This window comes from Girardinichthys multiradiatus, chromosome 5 (genome assembly GCF_021462225.1).
Source record: "Girardinichthys multiradiatus isolate DD_20200921_A chromosome 5, DD_fGirMul_XY1, whole genome shotgun sequence".
NCBI classification, from domain to species: domain Eukaryota; kingdom Metazoa; phylum Chordata; class Actinopteri; order Cyprinodontiformes; family Goodeidae; genus Girardinichthys; species Girardinichthys multiradiatus.
The window spans coordinates 39,976,964-39,997,831 of NC_061798.1; the positions used below are offsets into that span (position 1 = coordinate 39,976,964).

General features: G+C 41.9%; 1 protein-coding gene across 4 annotated transcripts in view; it reads right to left on the reverse strand.

Annotated features, from left to right (window-relative positions):
* The window catches only part of mad1l1 (mitotic arrest deficient 1 like 1), a 120,224-nt gene that overhangs the window by 88,166 nt on the left and 11,190 nt on the right, over positions 1 to 20,868 (reverse strand). For all 4 annotated transcript variants that reach the window (XM_047364622.1, XM_047364621.1, XM_047364624.1 and 1 more), the window contains exons 10-11: positions 14,498 to 14,584; positions 13,614 to 13,758 (exon numbers count right to left, since the gene is read on the reverse strand). In XM_047364622.1, the coding sequence (XP_047220578.1) occupies positions 13,614 to 13,758; positions 14,498 to 14,584 (232 nt within the window). The remainder of the gene's footprint in view (positions 1 to 13,613; positions 13,759 to 14,497; positions 14,585 to 20,868) is intronic.

A 20,868-nucleotide genomic window follows, 5' to 3' on the forward strand; every position in this document is an offset into this window, starting at 1 on the left:
ATTTAGCTGCACCTTCGACATCATCTGGTTGCGACAGCTATTAAAGTTTAATACCTTTTGACCAACAGTGTTTGTGAGGCATGAATGGGGCCCACTGTGTAACCCCCAGAACTGAACAGTCTCCCTTTCGTGTTATCAGAGCGGGCTCAAACATCACCCCATTTGTGTGCCGAACTTTCCTGAATTCTAAGGAAGGGCTGGGTAACGAAGCTTTGGCTGAGGGCGAAGTCCAGCTTGCTCTCTCCTCCCAAGAGGCTGTCAGGCCAGAAGCTTCCTTCTTCTTGCTTATTGTGTGAATGAGGCTGTTGGGTGATGTGGGCAAGTTGCTTCAGGTTTCTTCGGCCATGAGCCGAACCACTTCTGGTGAAGAATTTGATGCAGACTGGGTCTTTCAGCAGCTTAGGGATTCGGAAAGTGGGAGGCAAGCGTGCCACAATCTGAGTGAAGGTTTGGCGCTGGGATTGGGGAGCGGTGGCTGTGTGCACCAGTGTCCATCTTGGAAGACACCTTTAGGGCTTTATCATCCTTTTCTTGCCCTTACACTTCTTTTGAATTGATGTAACAGCAGCACCAAACAGTCCATGGGGAGTAACAGAGGTATCAAGTAGCTTCCTCCCACAGCGCAGCGTCCAGTGATGCAGTCAACTCCTCCTCCAGCTCGGCTTGACACACCATCCGTCTGGAATAGGCCATTATGGTGCGAACTTATAGAGCAGACGCCTTGTAGGACTTCTACGTCAGTGGTCCGCCACAGAGGGGTGAGGGGAGGTGGTTGGTTTGGTGGGGAGAGGGGATGGAGTGGATCCGCCAGTGAACATCGAAGCCTTCGGGTGAAGGTGAGTCGCCATCGCTGGCTTGACTCTGGGCATTTGGCGAAGACTGTGGTCATCCCTTCCCGCGCAGTGCAGAACTGAGCAACCTTCCTCCAGATGTTTCACTTTTTTGGTTTGTTGCACCAGGAAACTGAAAATTCCTCCAGCAACCCCAGGAAGAAAAAGAGGAACTGTTCTTCCAATTTTTTAGCTTTCAAAACGTGACCTTGCTGCATCAGCCTGAACTTTGGGCCATTGAACATTGAGATTTGCAGCAGAGTGTTTACTCATGTCGTGTAGGTCCAAGGTGGATGAAGAAGAGTCACCCCATGCCTGGCTGATGCCGCGAGGTGTGGGTTTTGCAACCCGACCTCGTCCTTAGTAATAAGAAGCTCGGACCCATGTCAGATTCTCTGTCATCACATGCCATGTGGTAGTCGGGCGAGCTGGGTGTGAAGCTCATATCCAGCGGTAACGGGTGAAAAGCATGTAAAGCATGTCACCCAGGCTTGTTCCAGGTTCAGCATCAGAGACTAGCATCAGTGCTTGGACCGCCGTTTCTTGGCTAGCTGTCAAAGAAGGCATGTCAGGGTCACCTCTGGACAGTGTCGACTGACAGCAATAGAGCATCTTCAGGGAGAACCGGCTGCAATGAGAGCACTCCTCCAGAGACTCAAGGGATGCTTGGAACTTCTGCTTGTAGCAAGAAGAGGTTTTTGAATGATCTGCCTGTATAGTGCCAGCCCTATAAATAGTTAAGGGTTTGGAATATGGCCCACTTGTCCCTAGCCAATTCGGGCTGGTGGAGTGTAAGAAGTTATGTCTAGGGTGTTCGCCATTGTCAGACATGAAACGAATGCTATGAAAGACAACTCCAAAGCAATGGTACCCTTATTAACATCTGCTATTGATTTTCCTTGAGTTTATGGGTCCCACCACCCAAACAAAGACATATGATAGATTATAGTGTTTTGAACACTCCATTTCAGCCACATCATCACTCAATAACAAGTCTGAATTAGGCGTTTACTGGTAATGATTAAAGGTGTTATTCAATTTCTCAGCAAAGTCTGAATAAAGATATCTAAAGAGAAAAGACAGTTTGACCATCTAAACTGCTAAAATAGTAGATGAGGTCACTTCCTATGGGTTACTTTCTGGTATCCAGGTAAGTTATGTGTTTAAAACTATTAAAATGTTGTTTTTTTTACATCATACTGCTCCTACACTTTAAAAGACCTTGTAAAAAGATGTTAAAGAAAGTGCAGGAGAGACCAGATTTTTCTCCAACTGTTTGGAGCACAGGATGACACAACGTTCCCCAGCAATATTGTTTTTCTGCAATACTGTTTTAAATCAGATGTGACATGACCCACACCTTCTAAAAAGTTTAACTTTTGACTTCTTGGTCTGCTGAATATTTTTCCAAAAGCCTTGGGGACCTTTCTTGTCAAATGGTTTTCTTGTTAAATCACCATTTGAAAACTGCTTTTGTATTTACTCAGGTTATGTATCTCTGGCATTCAAATTTGTTAGATGATCTAAGACATTTCATGGTAACAAAAAGGTGAAAACACAAGAAACCTGTAAGGGCTCAAAGGCTTGTTCATGGCACAGTATGCTAGAGATTGGCGGTGATCAACTGCAGCCCTCCAGAACTGGTGTCCTGCATGTTTTGGATGTGTTCCAGCTTCTACACAGATGATTCAAATGTTCGAATCCCCTCCTCAGAATGTTACAAGGGTCTGCGGAAACCTGCTAATGAACCACTGATTGTATTCAGCAGTGTTTGAAACTTCCTCCTAAAACCTCCTGGTCACTGGCCCTTGAAGACTGGAGTTGGCCACAGTTGGCATACTTATTTTTATTCTGTTTTAAATAAAATCAAATAGACAATTATGCAAATCTTGGGTTTTAAATTTTTGAGTCAATATCAAAATCTTTTGTTTTTACTTCAGTTTAAACACTATGGATGGAAATTCTTATGAATGAATTTTATCAGATTTTGGTATTTTGGTCTGTATGAAAGCAAAACTTTAGCCGATAAGAAAATCCAATTTCCAAATAGCAATGATGTCATGAAGCATTTCATTCACAACTGCTTATCAGCTGTCATTTTCTGATCCCCCTAAAAGAAAGCAAAAAACAGCTTTATTAATGCAAATGTGATGTTATCTAAGCTGTAAAGTGGAAGCAACCCCTCCACTATTGCCTGTGCACTTGTCCACTTCAGTGTTACGAATTGATAGGTGGCATTTTGCAACAATAAGCCATTTGAAAAGAAATGTTTCATGACGAAGTAGGTTGATTAGAAACATAATTGAATTTTAAAACATCACCAAAAGCTAAATTGTAAATCATTACCAGGACGATTTAAGAAACGTGCATGAAATTCAGGTTTAAAAGGAACAATAATTACAGAGAAAATAAATCACTAGTACATCTGCTTTGTTTTCAGAACTGTGTAAAGCTCATTTTTAGCTTCTAGATACGACAGTCTTATAATAGCAGCAAATAAAGTTCCATCTAAACTGAGCACATAACTACTAAATAATTAACTTAAGGACCTAGGCAGGAACACATACTCAAATCCTGAAATTCTTGTTGCAAAAGGTTTTAATTCTAACCCTGGTCATTTTTAGATGTCGTCCATCTTCAGACTCACTTTCATATTTTATTGTCTACATTTTATTTTATATTTCAGGTAAACAGACAAAATCACCCACAAAACCTTTAAAGAAAAGACAAAGGTGTAAAAAATGTTGGGTTTAGTTAAAGATAAGAGTTATGCAACTGGCACAAAGTATAAATTAACAGTGCAAGTACTCAATATAATGTGCTAAAAGAAATAGAAAACTAAACATCAGTAGGAACAAAGTAAAAACAAGACAGAATAAATATGTTTGGAGGTCAGGTTTGCTTCAAATGCTAACCAGGAGGGCTTTCAGCGGTTTATTGTCTATTAACCTGAAGAGAAATTCATTCATTCAATCTTAAATATCTTTCCACTTTTCTGTGATAAAAAGACATTTTCATTTAAAAACAAACAATAGATGATGAAAACAGTAATAAGTTTTATCACTCTGTCCTCCTGTCCTTGTCTCCAAATTGCTTTTCTGTCAACCTCTTAACTGCTGCCTGAATGGGTCAGTCAGTCGTCCCAGAAAGTTACATACTGGATGTGTTGATCAGTGTATGTATTTAGTAGGTGTAGCCTTAAGGCAAATAAGATAAAATCAGTTATTGGAAACTATAAACAAAACGCTGGGCTAGTGAGTGTACAACTTAAAAAGTGATGTGCAAGTGACAAAAAGGCCGAGCGATGCGCCTTTCAGAAAACAGAAAACCAGTTTACAGACTCAAGGAAGGGGACGAGGGGATATATGGATATAAAATTAAGTTGCATATTCAAGCTTTTTGATTTTTTGATTGCCATAAAACGTCCAGTTACAATTTTATTTGTCATGCTGGAATTTGCGTTTTAAATCTATATTTTGTTTTTCATAAAGCAAGCCTTTTACTTTGTATTTGTGTACAATAAATGCCAAAGTATTGTGCTAAAACTGAATCGAGCTGAGAGAACAAATTTGATTTTTAGAAAGATAATTCATTAATAAATTGATTGATGGCTTAATTATAATAGAAATAGTTGTGGCAACTTTACTGTTTAAACAGCCTACAGCTAAAAGACCTCAATTACAGTAAAAAAAAAAGGAGGCTCTGCTAGTGTAAAAGAGGTAACTCAGGTCCACAATTACTGGTATTCCCTGTAGGGATGTGTCCAGAAGTTTCAAAAAGCAGTTAAACACAACTTTAAGATTTCTTAACACCACCTGACAACATTTAAAGACCAACAGTGATAAAGAGCCGAGTGAAAAAATTTGTTTATGGTTTCTGCAGAAACAAAATCATCTGTGAGCACAGCTCCATTTACCACACTGACCTATGTAAACTCCATGGTGGGTGAATTTATTTTTCCCAGTTTGACTGATCAAAAACTAAACTCCACATTTAGCGCAAAGTTTTTTGATTGGCTTCCGCCTCTAAACACTGATGAAAAGTTATTTTACTCTGATCCAACAGCAAGTTTAGAAGAGCCAGAGTTTGGGGTGGCTGAAACTCAAAAAAAGATTATTATCAAATACTTGCACCAGTTTAGTACTTCAACTGGTTTGGTGCAGGAACACAAAAAAAAAAAAAAAAAAAAAAAAGAATTTCAAAGAAACAGTCATGTTCTTCAACCATGAAATCTAAGTTGGTACAAAGAGGACAAGAAAGATCACTTTTAAATGGAAAGTAACCTCAACGAAACCTTTATACATTAAAATCCTTATAACTCTATATAATAAAAAACTTTGGTTACCACCCCACCATTTAAATCCATAAGCAAGCTGTCATTTTTACACAATTATACAAAACGAATGACAGAAAACTGATAAATAAAACAATGAAACCATTTGGCCACTTGAGGAAGTGTGTGAGAAAAATTTTCCTTAACTAAATCCATTAGACATTATGACAACTTCAGGTATACTTAGCAGTTTAAAGCAATTATTTAAACTAATAAAGGCTTCGGGAAGTTTCTCACAAAATATATAACATGATCTAACTAATATGTTCTAATAAATAAGAACATGTACAGGGGTTGGACAATGAAACTTAAACACCTGTCATTTTAGTGTGGGAGGTTTCATGGCTAAATTGGACCAGCCTGGTAGCCAGTCTTCATTGATTGCACATTGCACCAGTAAGAGCAGAGTGTGAAGGTTCAATTAGCAGGGTAAGAGCACAGTTTTGCTCAAAATATTGAAATGCAAACATCATTATGGGTGACATACCAGAGTTCAAAAGAGGACAAATTGTTGGTGCACGTCTTGCTGGCACATCTGTGACCAAGACATCACGTCTTTGTGATGTATCAAGAGCCACGGTATCCAGGGTAATGTCAGCATACCACCAAGAAGGACGAACCACATCCAACAGGATTAACTGGACGCAAGAGGAAGCTGTCTGAAAGGGATGTTCGGGTGCTAACCCGGATTATATCCGAAAAACATAAAACCACGGCAGAATTAAATGTGCACCTCAACTCTCCTGTTTCCACCAGAACTGTCCGTCGGGAGCTCCACAGGGTCAATATACACGGCCGGGCTGCTATAGCCAAACCTTTGGTCACTCATGCCAATGCCAAACGTCGGTTTCAATGGTGCAAGGAGAACAAATCTTGGGCTGTGGATAATGTGAAACATGTATTGTTCTATGATGAGTCCACCTTTACTGTTTTCCCCACATCCGGGAGAGTTACGGTGTGGAGAAGCCCCAAAGAAGCGTACCACCCAGACTGTTGCATGCCCAGAGTGTAGCACGGGGGTGGATCAGTGATGGTTTGGGCTGCCATATCATGGCATTCCCTTGGCCCAATACTTGTGCTAGATGGGCGCGTCACTGCCAAGGACTACCGAACCATTCTTGAGGACCATGTGCATCCAATGGTTCAAACATTGTATCCTGAAGGCGGTGCCATGTATCAGGATGACAATGCACTAATACACACAGCAAGACTGGTGAAAGATTGGTTTGATGAACATGAAAGTGAAGTTGAACATCTCCCATGGCCTGCACACCAGATCTAAATATCAGGAAACGTTTTCCTCCTCCAGTATCACGTAGTGACCTGGCAACTATCCTGGAAGAAGAATGGCTTAAAATCCCTCTGACCACTGTGCAGGACTTGTATATGTCATTCCCAAGACGAATTGATGCTGTATTGGCCGCAAAAGGAGGCCCTACACCATATTGTAGTCTAAAACCAGGTGTTTCAGTTTCATTGTCCAACCCCTGTATTTATTGCTATTTTGATATACACTACTTAGAAGAACCCCTCATGACGACTACGAAATCGAGGCACGTGACGGCAGAGCCGGGGTCCCACCCTGGAGCCAGGCCTGGGGTCGGGACTCGTCGGAGAGCGCCTGGTGGCTGGGTTGCTCCTCGCGGGACCTGGCCGGGCCAGGCCCGAACGAGAGACGCGAGACCATCCCCCAGTGGGCCCACCACCTGCAGGGGGAACCGTGAGGGACCGGTGCAAAGAGGACTGGGCGGCGGACGAAGGTGGAGACCTCGGCGGCCCGATCCCCGGATGCTTAGGCTGGCTCTAGGGACATGGAATGTCACCTCGCTGGGGGAGAGGGAGCCTGAGCTTGTGCGGGAGGTCGAGAGATATCGACTAGAAATAGTCGGGCTCACCTCCACGCACAGCGTGGGCTCTGGAACCCATCTCCTCGAGAGGGGCTGGACTCTCTTCTACTCTGGAGTGGACCACAGGGAGAGGCGGCGGGCTGGTGTGGGTTTGCTTGTCGCCCCCCAGCTCAGCCGTCTAGTGTTGGGGTTTACCCCAGTGGGTGAGCAGGTTGCATCCCTGCGCCTTCGGGTTGGGGAGAGGTCTCTGACTATCATTTCAGCCTACGGGCGGAGTGGTAGTGCGGAGTACCTGGCCTTCTTGGCGTCCCTGTCGGGGGTGCTGTATAGTGCCCCTCCCGGGGACTCCATTATTCTGCTGGGGGACTTCAACGCCCACGTGGGAAACGACAGTGACACCTGGAGAGGCGTGATCGGGAGGAATGGCCTCCCCGATCTGAATCCAAGCGGTGTTTTGTTATTGGACTTATGTGCTAGTCATGGATTGTCCATAATGAACACCATGTTCAAACATAAGGGTGTCCATCAGTGCACTTGGCACCAGGACACTCTAGGCAGGAGGTCAATGATTGACTTTGTTGTCGTATCATCAGACCTTCGGCCACATGTTTTGGACACTCGGGTGAAGAGAGGGGCTGAGCTGTTCACTGATCACCACCTGGTGGTGAGTTGGATCCGCTGGGGGAGGAGAAAGCCAGACAGACTTGGCAGGCCCCAGCGCATAGTGAGGGTCTGCTGGGAACGTCTGGTGGACCCCTTGGCCAGGGATATATTCAACTCTCACCTCCGGGAGAGCTTTGACCAGATCCCGAGGGATGTTGGAGACAGAGTCCAATTGGACCACGTTCTCCGCATCTATTGTCGATGCTGCCGTAAGGTCTGCAGTGCCTGTCGTGGCGGCAATCCCAGAACCCGGTGGTGGACACCGGCAGTAAGGGACGTTGTCAAGCTGAAGAAGGAGTCCTATCGGCTGTGGTTGGCTTGTGGGACTCCTGAGGCGGCTGACGGGTACCGTGGGGCCAAGCGTGCCGCGGCCAGGGCGGTGGCAAAGGCAAAAACTCGGACCTGGGAGGAGTTCGGTGAGGCCATGGAGAAGGACTACCGGTTGGCCCGGAAGCGATTCTGACAAACCGTCCGGCGCCTCAGGAGGGGGAAGCAGTGCTTCGCCAACATTGTTTACAGGGGGGTGGGGAACTGCTGACCTCGACTTGGGACATTATCGGGCAGTGGAAGGAGTACTTCGAGGATCTCCTCAATCCTGCCATCACGCATTCTCTGGTGGAAACAGAGGCTGGGGACTCAGGGTTGGACTTTTTCATCACCCAGGCTGAAGTCACCGAGGTGGTTAAAAAGCTCTGCGGTGGCAGGACTTCGGGGTTGGATGAGATCCGCCCCGAGTACCTCAAGTCTTTGGATGTTGTGGGGCTGTCATGGTTGACACGCCTCTTCAACATTGCATGGCGGACGGGGACAGTGCCTCTGGATTGGCAGACTGGGGAGGTGGTCCCCCTACATAAGAAGGGTGACCGGAGGGTGTGTTCCAACCACAGGGGGGTCACACTCCTCAGCCTCCCTGGTACGGCCTACGCCAGGGTATTGGAGATGAGAGTCCGGCCGATAGTCGAACCCCGGCTTCAGGAGGAGCAGTGTGGTTTTCGTCCTGGCCGTGGAACACTGGACCAGCTCTATACTCTCTACAGGGCACTCGAGGGTTCATGGGAGTTTGCCCCACCGGTCCACATGTGTTTTGTGGACCTGGAGAAAGCATTCGACTGTGTCCCTCGTGATGCCCTGTGGGGGGTGCTCCAGGGGTATGGAATCGGGGGCCCTTTACTAGGGGCCATCCGGTCTCTGTACAAGCGGAGCAGGAGTTTGGTTCGCATTGCCAGCACTAAGTCGGACCTGTTCCCGGTGCATGTTGGACTCCGGCAGGGCTGCCCATTGTCACCAGTCCTGTTCATAACTTTTATGGACAGGATTTCTAGGCGCAGCCAAGGGCCGGAGGGAGTCTGGTTTGGAGACCAGAGGATTTCGTCTCTTCTTTTTGCAGATGACGTGGTCCTGCTGGCCCCCTCTAGCCAAGACCTACAGCATGCACTGGGGCGGTTCGCAGCTTGTCCTCCAGAGTGGCTTGTCCTCTTCAGGTTGGAGGGGAGTTCCTGTCTCAAGTGGAGGAGTTTAAGTATCTCAGGGTCTTGTTCACCAGCGAGGGAAGAATGGAGCGGGAGATCGACAGACGGATCGGTGCGGCTGCCACAGTAATGGGGGCGCTGTGCCGGTCCGTTGTGGTAAAGAGAGAGCTGAGCCGAAAAGCGAAGCTCTCGATTTACCGGACGGACTACGTTCCTACCCTCACCTATGGCCATGAACTTTGGGTCATGACCGAAAGAACGAGATCCCGGATACAAGCGGCTGAAATGAGCTTCCTCCGTAGGGTAGCCGGGCATTTCCTTAGAGATAAGTTGAGGAGCTTGGCCATCCGGGTGGGGCTCGGAGTAGAGCCGCTGCTCCACCACATCGAGAGGAGCCAGTTGAAGTGACTCGGGCATCTATACAGGATGCCTCCTGGACGCCTTTCTCGGGAGGTGTTCCAGACACATCCCACCGGGAGGAGGTCCAGGGGACATAAGTAAGGGATATTCGGCTTTGGGGTGAAATCTCAGGATGAACCTAAAATACAATATAACCTTTACAGGTGAACTTATTGTGACCTTCTCTAAACCTTTGAATGCACATGTTCAGCTGTTCAGTGTTTCAGTATGTCTTGCACAATTTGGTGTTCTCTAACAAGAAGCTTAACGGCAAAATTCACAACAGCTTTCATCCTTTATCAACCAATACATTTTCTGGTTCAGTAAGAATTGTTGTCAAAACAGTCATAATGGTCTTCACATCTTGGCATCATAAGACCAAGACGAGACCTAACAATTCATCAACAGTGCCTCGCCATTGCAAGGCTTTAAACAGGATGTTCTCAGACAGAAGTGGCCTCTGAGCTTAGAGTGTCTTCAGCAGGCTAATACCAGTAGAGATACAGAGACTGGAAGTGTCACAGAAAGGCATAGAAGTGGGTGTCCTTTGGCCACATCCCTCACTGATGACTACTTCATTGTTAACAGTGCCCTGTGGAACCAGATAATGAATGGTAAGGTGAGAGGTACCAAAGTGTCATGTCAAACCATTCGAAACAGGTCTGCATGCCTGCAAGGGTACCTGACCACACCACCAGGCAAAGGCATCATCATCTTATATGGGCCAAGGAGCATTTATGCTGGACAAGGGACCAGGGGGCCTTAGTGCTGTTCTCTGATGAAAGTCGATTCATGCTGAACAGAAAAGGTTGCCGCCAACAATGTTGGAGACATCAAGAAGAGCTCCAGCATCAGCCACTGTTGTCACCAGATGAGGCTTTGGTGGTGGTGGTGGTGTTACAGTGTGGGCAGGTAACTGCCCTACATTTAGTGAATGGTACAGTGACAAGTCCAAACTATCTGAATAACCTCATTAATCCAGTCATTTTGCCCCTGCATAATCAACACAGGACCAATTTCATCTTGATGGACGACAATGCTGCAGCTCATCAAGGTAGCATCATTAGAGAACAACTTCAAGAGAGTGGGGTATCTCGAATGGAGTGGCCTGCACTTTGTCCAGACCTGAATTCCATAGAAAACCTATGGGATCAGCTGAGTCACCATCTACAGGCATGTAACTCTGTACCCCAGAACCTCAATGACCCGAGGGCTGTCCTTCAAGAATCGTGGGAAGCCATGCCTCAACAGACAATAAGTCAACTTGTGAACATCATGAGACGTCGTTGTCAAGCTGTAATCGATGCTCAAGAGCACATGACATGCTATTGAGACTTTGACATTTTTTGTTGTAGTATACCCACCAATGGTGGTGTTTTTTTGTTTTTTTTTTATAAATTGTTTGAGATGAGGAAATCACCATTACATTCTTCTACTTAAATGCCCTACTTTAATGATATACACTCACCGGCCGCTTTATTAGGTACACCTGTCCAACTGCTCGTTAACGCAAATTTCTAATCAGCCAATCACATGGCAGCAACTCAATTCATTTAGGTATGTAGACATGGTCAAGACAATCTGCTGCAGTTCAAACCGAGCATCAGAATGGGGAAGAAAGGTGATTTAAGTGACTCTGAATGTGGCATGGTTGTTGGTGTCAGACGGGCTGGTCTGAGTATTTCAGAAACTGCTGATCTACTGGAATGTTCACACTACCATCTCTAGGGATTACAGAGAATGGTCTGAAAAAGAGAAAATATCCAGTGAGCGGCAGTTCTGTTGGCGCAAATACAGCAGCAGAAGACCACACCAGGTGCCACTCTTGTCAGCTAAGAACAGGAAACCGAGGCTACAATTCGCACAGGCTCACCAAAATTGAACAATAGAAAATTGGAAAAACGTTGCCTAGTCTGATGAGTCTCGATTTCTGCTGCGGCATTCGGGTGGTAGGGTCAGAATTTGGCGTCATGAAAGCATGGATCCATACTGCCTTGTATCAACAGTTCAGGCTGGTGGTGGTGGTGTACTGGTGTGGGGTATATTTTCTTGGCACACTTTGGGCGCCTTAGTACCAATTGAGCATGGTGTCAACGCCACACCCTACCTGAGTATTCTTGCTGAACTTGTCCATCCCTTTATGACCACAGTGTACCCATCTTCTGATGGTTACTTCCAGCAGGATAACACGCCATGTCATAAATCGAATCTTCTCAGACTGGTTTCTTGAACATGACAATGAGGTCACGGTACTCAAATGGCCTCCACAGTCACCAGATCTCAATCCAATAGAGCACTTCTGGGATGTGGAGGAACGGGAGAATTGCATCATGGATGTGCAGCCGACAAATCTGCAGCATCCGTGGGATGTGTAAGTGTAACTTCACTGTAGCATGAACTTTTTATATCCATAACGTTTTGTGAGTAGTCTCATAAGTGAGAATACAGAATAAACACTCAAAATATAAGCATTTTGATAGGAAGTGCTCCTTTAAGCTGCTGTCACGTTGTTTCTTATCTTGTACTGTATGCATATGCACTGAAAAACCTGTAATCAACGGCTCTAACCATGAGGAAAGTTAGCAAACGTTGTCCAAGTGTTGTTGCTTTGCATGTGGTCCCAGTTTGAATCGTGCGTGTGTTTTGGGATCAAGGGTGTGGAATTCAAGGTTCATCTGTGTCAGAGCAGAGTACATTACTTTTGCTGTGACATCAGCAATAATTCATTTTTATTTCATTTTTAAAGACCTACTCATTCCCGTGCCCTCTGTAGTCAGATATTTAGTAGCCAAGGGAATGGGTAGGTAAGTCATGCCATCAGTTTCATTTTCATCCAGTATCTGGAGGAGAGTGAATCTTCATCAGGGCAGAGCGAGCGTTTGCATGACGTTGCATGACAATAAATATTGGGTCCATGCTGCAATACCTGAGTAGCATTTGTGCAAATGCTGTAGGAGTGCCCAACATGTGCAGTATACAGATTGATGAGCACTGCATTGCTCATGCTGCTATATTCTTTGACATAAAGATCCATAACTTTTCACATGACAATCAATGGGTTTTTATTCTTGGAAATATTTCCAATCTGCTCAATTCATCTTTCTTTTTAAGCGAGGTGAAAGTGTTGCAGCCATTTTCAATCAGGCTGATATGCAGCACACTGCAGCAAGTTGAAATATGCCAGAACTGTGTTAACATGAACAGACTTTTGTTGGTTGATACAGATTTCTGTTTTGCTTAAAAGTCTAACCTGCAGATTCTGATTATTTTAAGACCCATAACATATGAGACAAAAAATGGGTGACTGGTTCTTAGATCACACTACTAGTTTTAAATCTGACATAAAATGAAAATATAAGATTATTCAAACTTATTAAATCAAAACATATGTTCCTTTCCTTCCGTCTTATTTTATTAAACTCAAACGTGCATCAAAATACATGCTGTTGGGTTTGTGTATATATAGAGACTGAAAATGGTGAGTTATTAGTTTTGATGTATTAATTATTAGGGAATATTGCTAATCAAGGGAAAATTAAGATTTTAATCTGTTCGATCAATTGGTGCATCTTTATTACCTGTAACCAGCCTATGCCCAATCAACAATAGATAAAAAGATGTGCCTCTACACAATACACCAACTAAATGTTGGATAAACAAGAATTTTTCACAAAAGCTGAAGCTAAACGAGGTCTGCAGCAAAAACAAATGCGGTTTTGTGTGTGGGTTTGTGTTTGTGTCTGTGTGTGTATACAAGGGCGTATGTGATTTGTGTGCTAAGAGATTGTGCATGATGACCTGGGGAATAACGAATGCTGAGAAATCGATATCACAAGGAGGTCTAGTCAAGTGCTGCAGGGTAGGAAGAAGCATGAGATACAGCCAGAGTAGTCACATGACATCCACTGGCCAATTGGGAGAAACGAGTGGTAAAGGGAGGATTAGGAATCCTGTGCAGGGCTTGAGATTCATGTCCCTACTGTGTTCCCACAGTTTTTGAAGTAATTTGCTGTTTTCAGGCTGTTTAAGTGTGTGTGCTGTTTATTTTTGTTTGGGGGGGTGAGGGTGGTACCTTGGTTAACCAAAGAACTCGTTTCTGTAGTCGTCTGATGAGAGCATCCTGAGCCTCTCTCTTCTTTTGCTCCTCCAGAGTCTTGCTGCACTGCTGGGTCAGCTCTGCCTGAATCTCAGACTGGGAACACACCAAGCTCCTAACACTGATGGGACACAATAAATGAATTGGTAAGGAGTCATTTTTAAGTGTGCAAACAAAAGAAAAAGTGAGGGTTGGAGAGTGAAAATAAAGGGAAGCAGGTTGATGAGGGCTGGTTTTTCAGACAATTTGAGAAAAGCAATTTAATGTCCATTTAAAAATATTCCCTCACAGACAACCTACCTGCCTGCCTGACGAGGGTCCAGAAATCATTTGAGGTAGAGTTTTGTGTCAAGTCTAATCAATGCAACAATAATTACAACAAGGGCAATAATTATGCTGCAAAGTCTCTTTAGTGACTATTGCTCATTCATCACCCTCCTATTTTGCTGTTTCTAATATGTTATGATGAGCCAAATACGCTCAGCAGAGGAGAAATGCTTGTTAAGCAACAAAATCTGGACTCAACCGCAGCATTAATAACCCACAGTATTCATACAGTCCTCCCTGCAGACACCACCTTTGTCTGAAGAGGACAAGTTTAATTAGTGAATTCCCTTTCTCACACACTCACAACTTTTCACATACACACACACCAATGGCTACTGTCAGGAGTGCTATCAGAGTCAGGACCACTTTAATTAACTTTGTGACAATTAAGGACTTCTCAGAGATATGCTGTAATAGATACATAGGGGAGAGAGACATGCAATGCAAACAGAATGAGAGAAATAAGTCGGAAACAAGATAGAGAGAAAGAGGGATAGGGGGATTTTGTGTGTGAGTCAGACGGTATGTATTACCGGCTGCTGAGTGTGTAGTTCTGCTCTTTTAGAGCAATTTCTCTCTGCTGGATCTGAATCACCTCCCTGGACAGATCCTCTGGTTTCCTGCAGACACACACAGCACTGGGTAGTTAGCATACGCATATGCACGGAGCACATATTGAAAAATCAATGAGAGCAAGAGCAGAGAGGACGGAGCAGATAAAAACAAAGCAACGTTGCTCCATATTCTTTTAGCTGTTAGCCAGTGGGAAGCTGGGAAATAAAATGCCATGATCTGCAGAGAGAGACTAGAGGCGAGTAAGTTAAATACAAATTATTATAGAAAACAATTTCATCCACTGGGAGATATTGACATTTTAAACACACAGTCAGATAATGGGAAATTACACAGGAGGAGGTATCCCCCAAACTGTAAACATGATGCGAAACAGATATGTAGACATCTTAGAAAAGTTTAAAATATAAAAAAAAGCCTGATTCATGTTTAAATGAAAGATCTTTAATTTTGTTCTCCTGAGTTATCCTGCATCTGGAGACTGTATGTAACAGTGTTACATTGAACTGTGCATCAATACCAGAGAATCTAAGTCATGTTAAAGGATAAGGATAAATGAATAAATAACAGAACAATGAACAGATGGATGGATAGATGAGTAGGCAGTGATAGAAGAACGGATGAAAAGATGAATGAGTGAATGGAAGAATACATACTAAAAGGACAAACAGATGTTGGACAGACGGATGGAAAAAAAATTGACAGTTGGACAGTTGGATAAATTAATCAAAGAACAGGTGGACTGAAGAATAGAGGATAAATAGACAAACAGGTGAAGGAAGAATAGATGGATAGAAAGACAGATGACGAATAGATGGGGAGATGAATTAATAAAATCATCAAGAGTAGATGGGCTGAAGAATAGACAGATAAATGGATGAGAGATGGACGGACAGATGTATGAACAGAATGACGGGGGAAGGATTGGTAAATTGATTAAAGAACATATCCACAAATAAAAACAGATTGATCGATGGAAGAATCGATGAATAAAACATGTGGACAAACGAACAGATTAGTGGGTGTGCGGCTCATATAATAGTTGGATGGCTGAAACTGAAGGATAAAAGGGAATAAAGTCTTTACTCATTATTTTCTAATTCCATACATATTGAGACCTTGAGAATACTTAAATCATGTTTCAAACATCTCCGAACTACACAAGAACCCTGGCTTTAAATGTGAAAATAATTTTATGCCTAGAATAAACAACTGATATATAAAATAAATAATGTAGTACTGACTTACTGTACCACTTGGCATGTTCTTTTCCCATATTGCCCAATGCACACAGACAAAACCCTTTCTTGTGTTTATCCAATATCCATTCCTGCCATATGTTTATTTTTTCCCCCCAGTCTACAGCTCAGTCAACTCCAACGCTGCAAATCACAGTTGGCAACAAGCTATTGGGTGATATGTTGTGAATGACTACAAGCAGTAACTTCCAGCAGTAAATGGACTGTCAGGGGATTGCTAGTCAGTTGTGAGACTTGATTAAAAAGGGGAATGGCTAACACCGAAATAAAATCTGCAGTGGTTTAAGTCTTGTGGGCTGCCTTTTATTAAACTTTTATTAAACATTTAACAACCTCCAGATAAATTCGCTTCCCATTATTTTTTTACATTTAGAAGGATTTTTTTCCCTCCCAACATGAAACTTCACGCTTGAAGCCATATTCGAGTAAATCTTGTGTTACATACAAATTTTATTTCCTAAAATATTAATATACATTCACAGAAAAACAGAATAAAAGGTTTGTGCTTCCATTTTTGAAACAAGATGAACACATTTTACTCAACACTGAATGTAAGTAGATCAGACTGTTAAGGTCCAAGATTCAGTTAACATAAGGATTTGTCATAATACCTGTCCAGCCAGTACCTAATTTGACCACATACATATTTGAATCAGCATTCCTGTAAGCAGAAGGAAAACTGAACCATGGCTTCATGTAGTGGTGGGAGACATGACAAATTTATATTGTGAAGGATTAGGAAATGATGAGCTGCGGTGAAGTGTGTCTTTCTGTTTTTAACATCTGTAAAGCACTTGGTGTTACACTTGACTGGATGAAAACAACTTTATTAATAATAATGATGATTGCTTGATTGATTGATTGATTGACTCTTTTCGATTTTGTCCTAATACCACCGCCCTACTGGGCTAGTATTCACAGGACAATCCTTAACAGACCGAAATATTATTTGATAAAATATTAAAGTATTAATATTAAATAATATATTCAGATTCATAGTCACAACAGGTGCATTGTATTGATGCATTGTAGTTCTACACTGTTGGCACCAGATGTTATATGTAGCTGTACTATTGAAATTAACACTGCTCAGGGCTTTTTAAGATGTTTTGTCCTCTTTCCTGTTAAACTACAGGAGCCTTCCTCTCCTGCAGCTGCTACTAGCTTCCTAGTGGCTAATGTTTAGATAGCAAACATTTAGCTAGATGGTCTGGGTTGTCTGTTTAACCGGTTAACAACTCAATGGATTTATTTGACTGCCAACGTTGTAACAGATGATCTGGATAAACTCGGCAGAGCAGCCAAAATAACATTTATGTCTCCATCTATAGCAATAGCAATACAGCACACCTTCACAATAATAAGAGCCATTTCCTGGTATAAAATAACCCCCTAGTTTTATGGTATTAAAACTATTTATTATAAAAGAAATGTAAAATTGTTAAACTGCTGCTGCTAAAATGAAATAATATATTGAATTTTAGAGTTATAATTTTATCGATGACATTTATTTTAATTGTGATACATAGACACATACACAGAGGAAGAGAACATGGAAGAGTTGACAGACTGTCGATCAAAATAAAAATCCCAATTAGTTTGTGCTGCTAAAAATAGGGAATAAACACCCACTGAATTTTACATTTTTAAGTGAACGTGCAACCTGAACAGAAATTTATGGTAGGCCTCTTGCCATTTTTCTGTTTATCATTGGGAGAATAACAAGTTGACAGTAACTAGTTAACCAGCCAGGCAATAAGGCACCACATGGCATAGCAGTAGCCATATAGGGAGACCACCAGTCCTCAACCCGGACGTTTGGGATTGAATTGGGACTTTTGCAATACGTCTTCCTCCCTTCTTTGTCTAATTACCCTGAATAAAAGACCTCTAGTGCCACGAAAATCTTTTTTTTTTATAAAATAGCTGGGATATGGACTCCATAAGCTAGCCTGCACTCTGATGCTAAACACACCTGCTGCTCTGGCCTTTCACGATGCCAACTGTACTTACAAAAAGCAATCACCTTAGTAACAGCAATGGGCGAAACTCCTTTAGTTTCTACACCGTGACTTTCCAAACTGCCAAATTTGACTTGAAACCCGAGAACCATGTAGAACAGAGTGGGGGTGCACCTGCCCATGCCTAGTGTGTATGTGTGTGTGCCCTTTGAGGCAGAACTTCGCCTTGCACAATCTAGAGAGCAGAGAAAACCAACGAGAAATATCTATTACATGCTATTGTTTAATAAAAGGGACAATAGAAGTTCTGGACTCTTTCTGTTTTAAAGTAAACTACTATAAACCTTTGAAGGTTTACAAATAATTATAGAGATGTCAGCAACCAGCTGACTGAGTAAGGATGCACAGAACACAATGTGCTTAGAAATGGAGCTTGGGTAGCAGAGCTGGTAGCCATGCACGTTTGCATTAAACATACAGCTGATTCTTCCTGCTAATGGTAATCATTTAGAAAACAAGACTGATTAGTTATGGCTAAAGACACACATGCAGCACATGCACTCACAGGTTGAGACAAAATTGTGCTTTTGTTTTTGACAAGACTCCAAAAGAACCTCTAAATTTGTAAACCACCTGGACAAATTAGTGGCACTGGTAGCCAATATTCAATATTTTTATGCTTTTGTCCATTTTATTCATATATAAGTCACAAACACTTGCAAGTCTATAATTCCATGGTAACTAACCAGTGACGTGACACACATAACAGTTTTGTTTCCTGATGAAAATGGCACTAAACAGGAGAAAAACACATCTAAACAAGCACTTTCTCATACTTTTCCATCACCTGTCAAACAGCTTAATTACAGTAAATTATTTTCATTTTCCATTTCTGTTACTTTCAATTCAGACTAGAAAGAAGCAGCAAGCTGCTGGTTGAATCAGAATGGGGTGTTAAAGGCTTGTCTGCTTTCCCACGCAGCCACATGGACTGTGTCTACTTATCCAAAAATCAATTATGTTCTGGCCAAAAAGCAAAATGGCTGATAAGGAAATAAAAAAAAGAAAAACCTTTGAATACGAGTTGCAGAACAGAAAGGGTTCAACTTAACTGTGGTAAAAACAACAGTGGCCAACAGAATGAAGAAATCGATGCAAACAGACTGCTGTACCAAAACGGCACAGGCACCATAAGACATTTTACTGTAAAAAATAGAAATAAATGCCCTCTGAACAAGCAGCTTTGTTTCAAAGTTAACATTAAATCTGATATTAACGTTCTAGAATGTCTCGAGATACTAAATCTGTCACATTAACATAAATTCTCCTTTCCACTTAAACACCATAAGGAACATCTCATAAATCTAGATTTACTGTCACTTATTTCATAATACTTGAACATCCTCGTAAAAACAGTGTTATACCTGTCAAGATTCTGCTCAGACAAACCCTAAAGTAGGGAGTTTTAAAAGCCCACAAGCCTACAATTTAATTCCACTAGAGCAGAAGTGCACGCCAATACTAATTTTCACCTGGCATTGTTCCTCAGGGTGCAATAAAAGTGAACAAACTGCCGAATAAAATACCCTGTCTTCAATTTACCAAAACAAATACTTGATCTTAAAAAAAAATGTGAACATTAGTTAAGCTGTAAAAACAGTCTAGAAGTGCTTCTAATTGGTGACTTTTTTCAATCAATGTCTAACTTTATGGCATTTTGCAACTTTTTCCTTTCTAAAGATACATTATATTTAAGCCTCAATAACCATGTTTCTTAAGAGTTTCAAATGTCACTAATTCATAGAGAAAGAGAGAAACAATTGGAACTTGCTACAAATTTAGAAGTATGATAGGCAGCTGATCTATAGGTAACTATTACAGTTTTATTCAGGGTGAAATGATCATTCAGCAAAAATCTTTAATGAATTTTAAAAACAAGAACTGGATGCACAGGTTTCAATTTATGGTAAATTTTCTCTAAACTGCTTAGTTTGGATTAGGTCAAATGGAATAATTCCAAGTGAGGCTTCGAAACCTTAGCATGGTGGAGCAATATCATGATGTGAGGAGCAGAAAGTTCAAATGGTACATTGCACAACATGGGTGGACTAATGAAAGAGGAGGACTATCTCCAAATTCTTCAACTAGACAGCTAAAACACGACCAAAATTACATATAACTAAGATAGAAAGAAATCGGTTTTGAAATGGATAAAGCTGGTTAACCATGAAGCTAAGGGGAGATGAAACAAAACAATAAATAGTGAGGCTTTATAAATAATAATATAAATAAATATATATATATATATATATCTCAGAGAGAGAGAGCGAGAGCAATATATATTATATAAAAATAAATAATCTTGTATGTAAAATTCTGACCCAATGTGGATTATAGAATATTCACAATAAATGTATAGCCTACTTGTGTAATAGTGGTGCACCAATTCCAGTTTTCTGGCCAATCACAAATTACCGATCTTTAAAAAGCCTGACCTGCCAATTCCGATTTTGGCTGATACCGATTTTTTTAATAACTGACCCTGTCAGGGTGTTATAAGGTCACAATACACCTTTAACGTTCCAATCGTATTTTATTCAAAACTATACAATTGAACAATACCCGTGAAATGATACAAACTTGTTTACCTGCATGAGGCAGTGCTCTCAAATATAAATGAAACATTTAGAGCATTGCAGTTCCTAGTCATTCATTTTTTACATTTTAAGAAGAAACAACTTGCACAATAGGTTAGACAAGTAGATGAGATGGGAGGGGGAAAAAAAAAAGTATGTAAAAGTATCTAAGTATCGGCCGATCACCTATCTACTTAAATTATGGATGGGCCGATCGATCAGCTGGCCAATCAATGGGTGACCTCCTAGTATCTAATTCTTGTTTTTAAAAATGATTGCAGTGATATGATAAAAAAAGTTTAAATAAATAATTAAGAGCTATGAATAATATGACATTCATGGGAGAAGAAATGTTGGAAACAACTGAGATGTTACAATACAAACAGTTGGATGTTGTTATGATATATTTGTTCAAGTTTATACATTGGGAAATAATTGTTAATTTCAAAAATGTTGAGATTTTATTATTTAACAA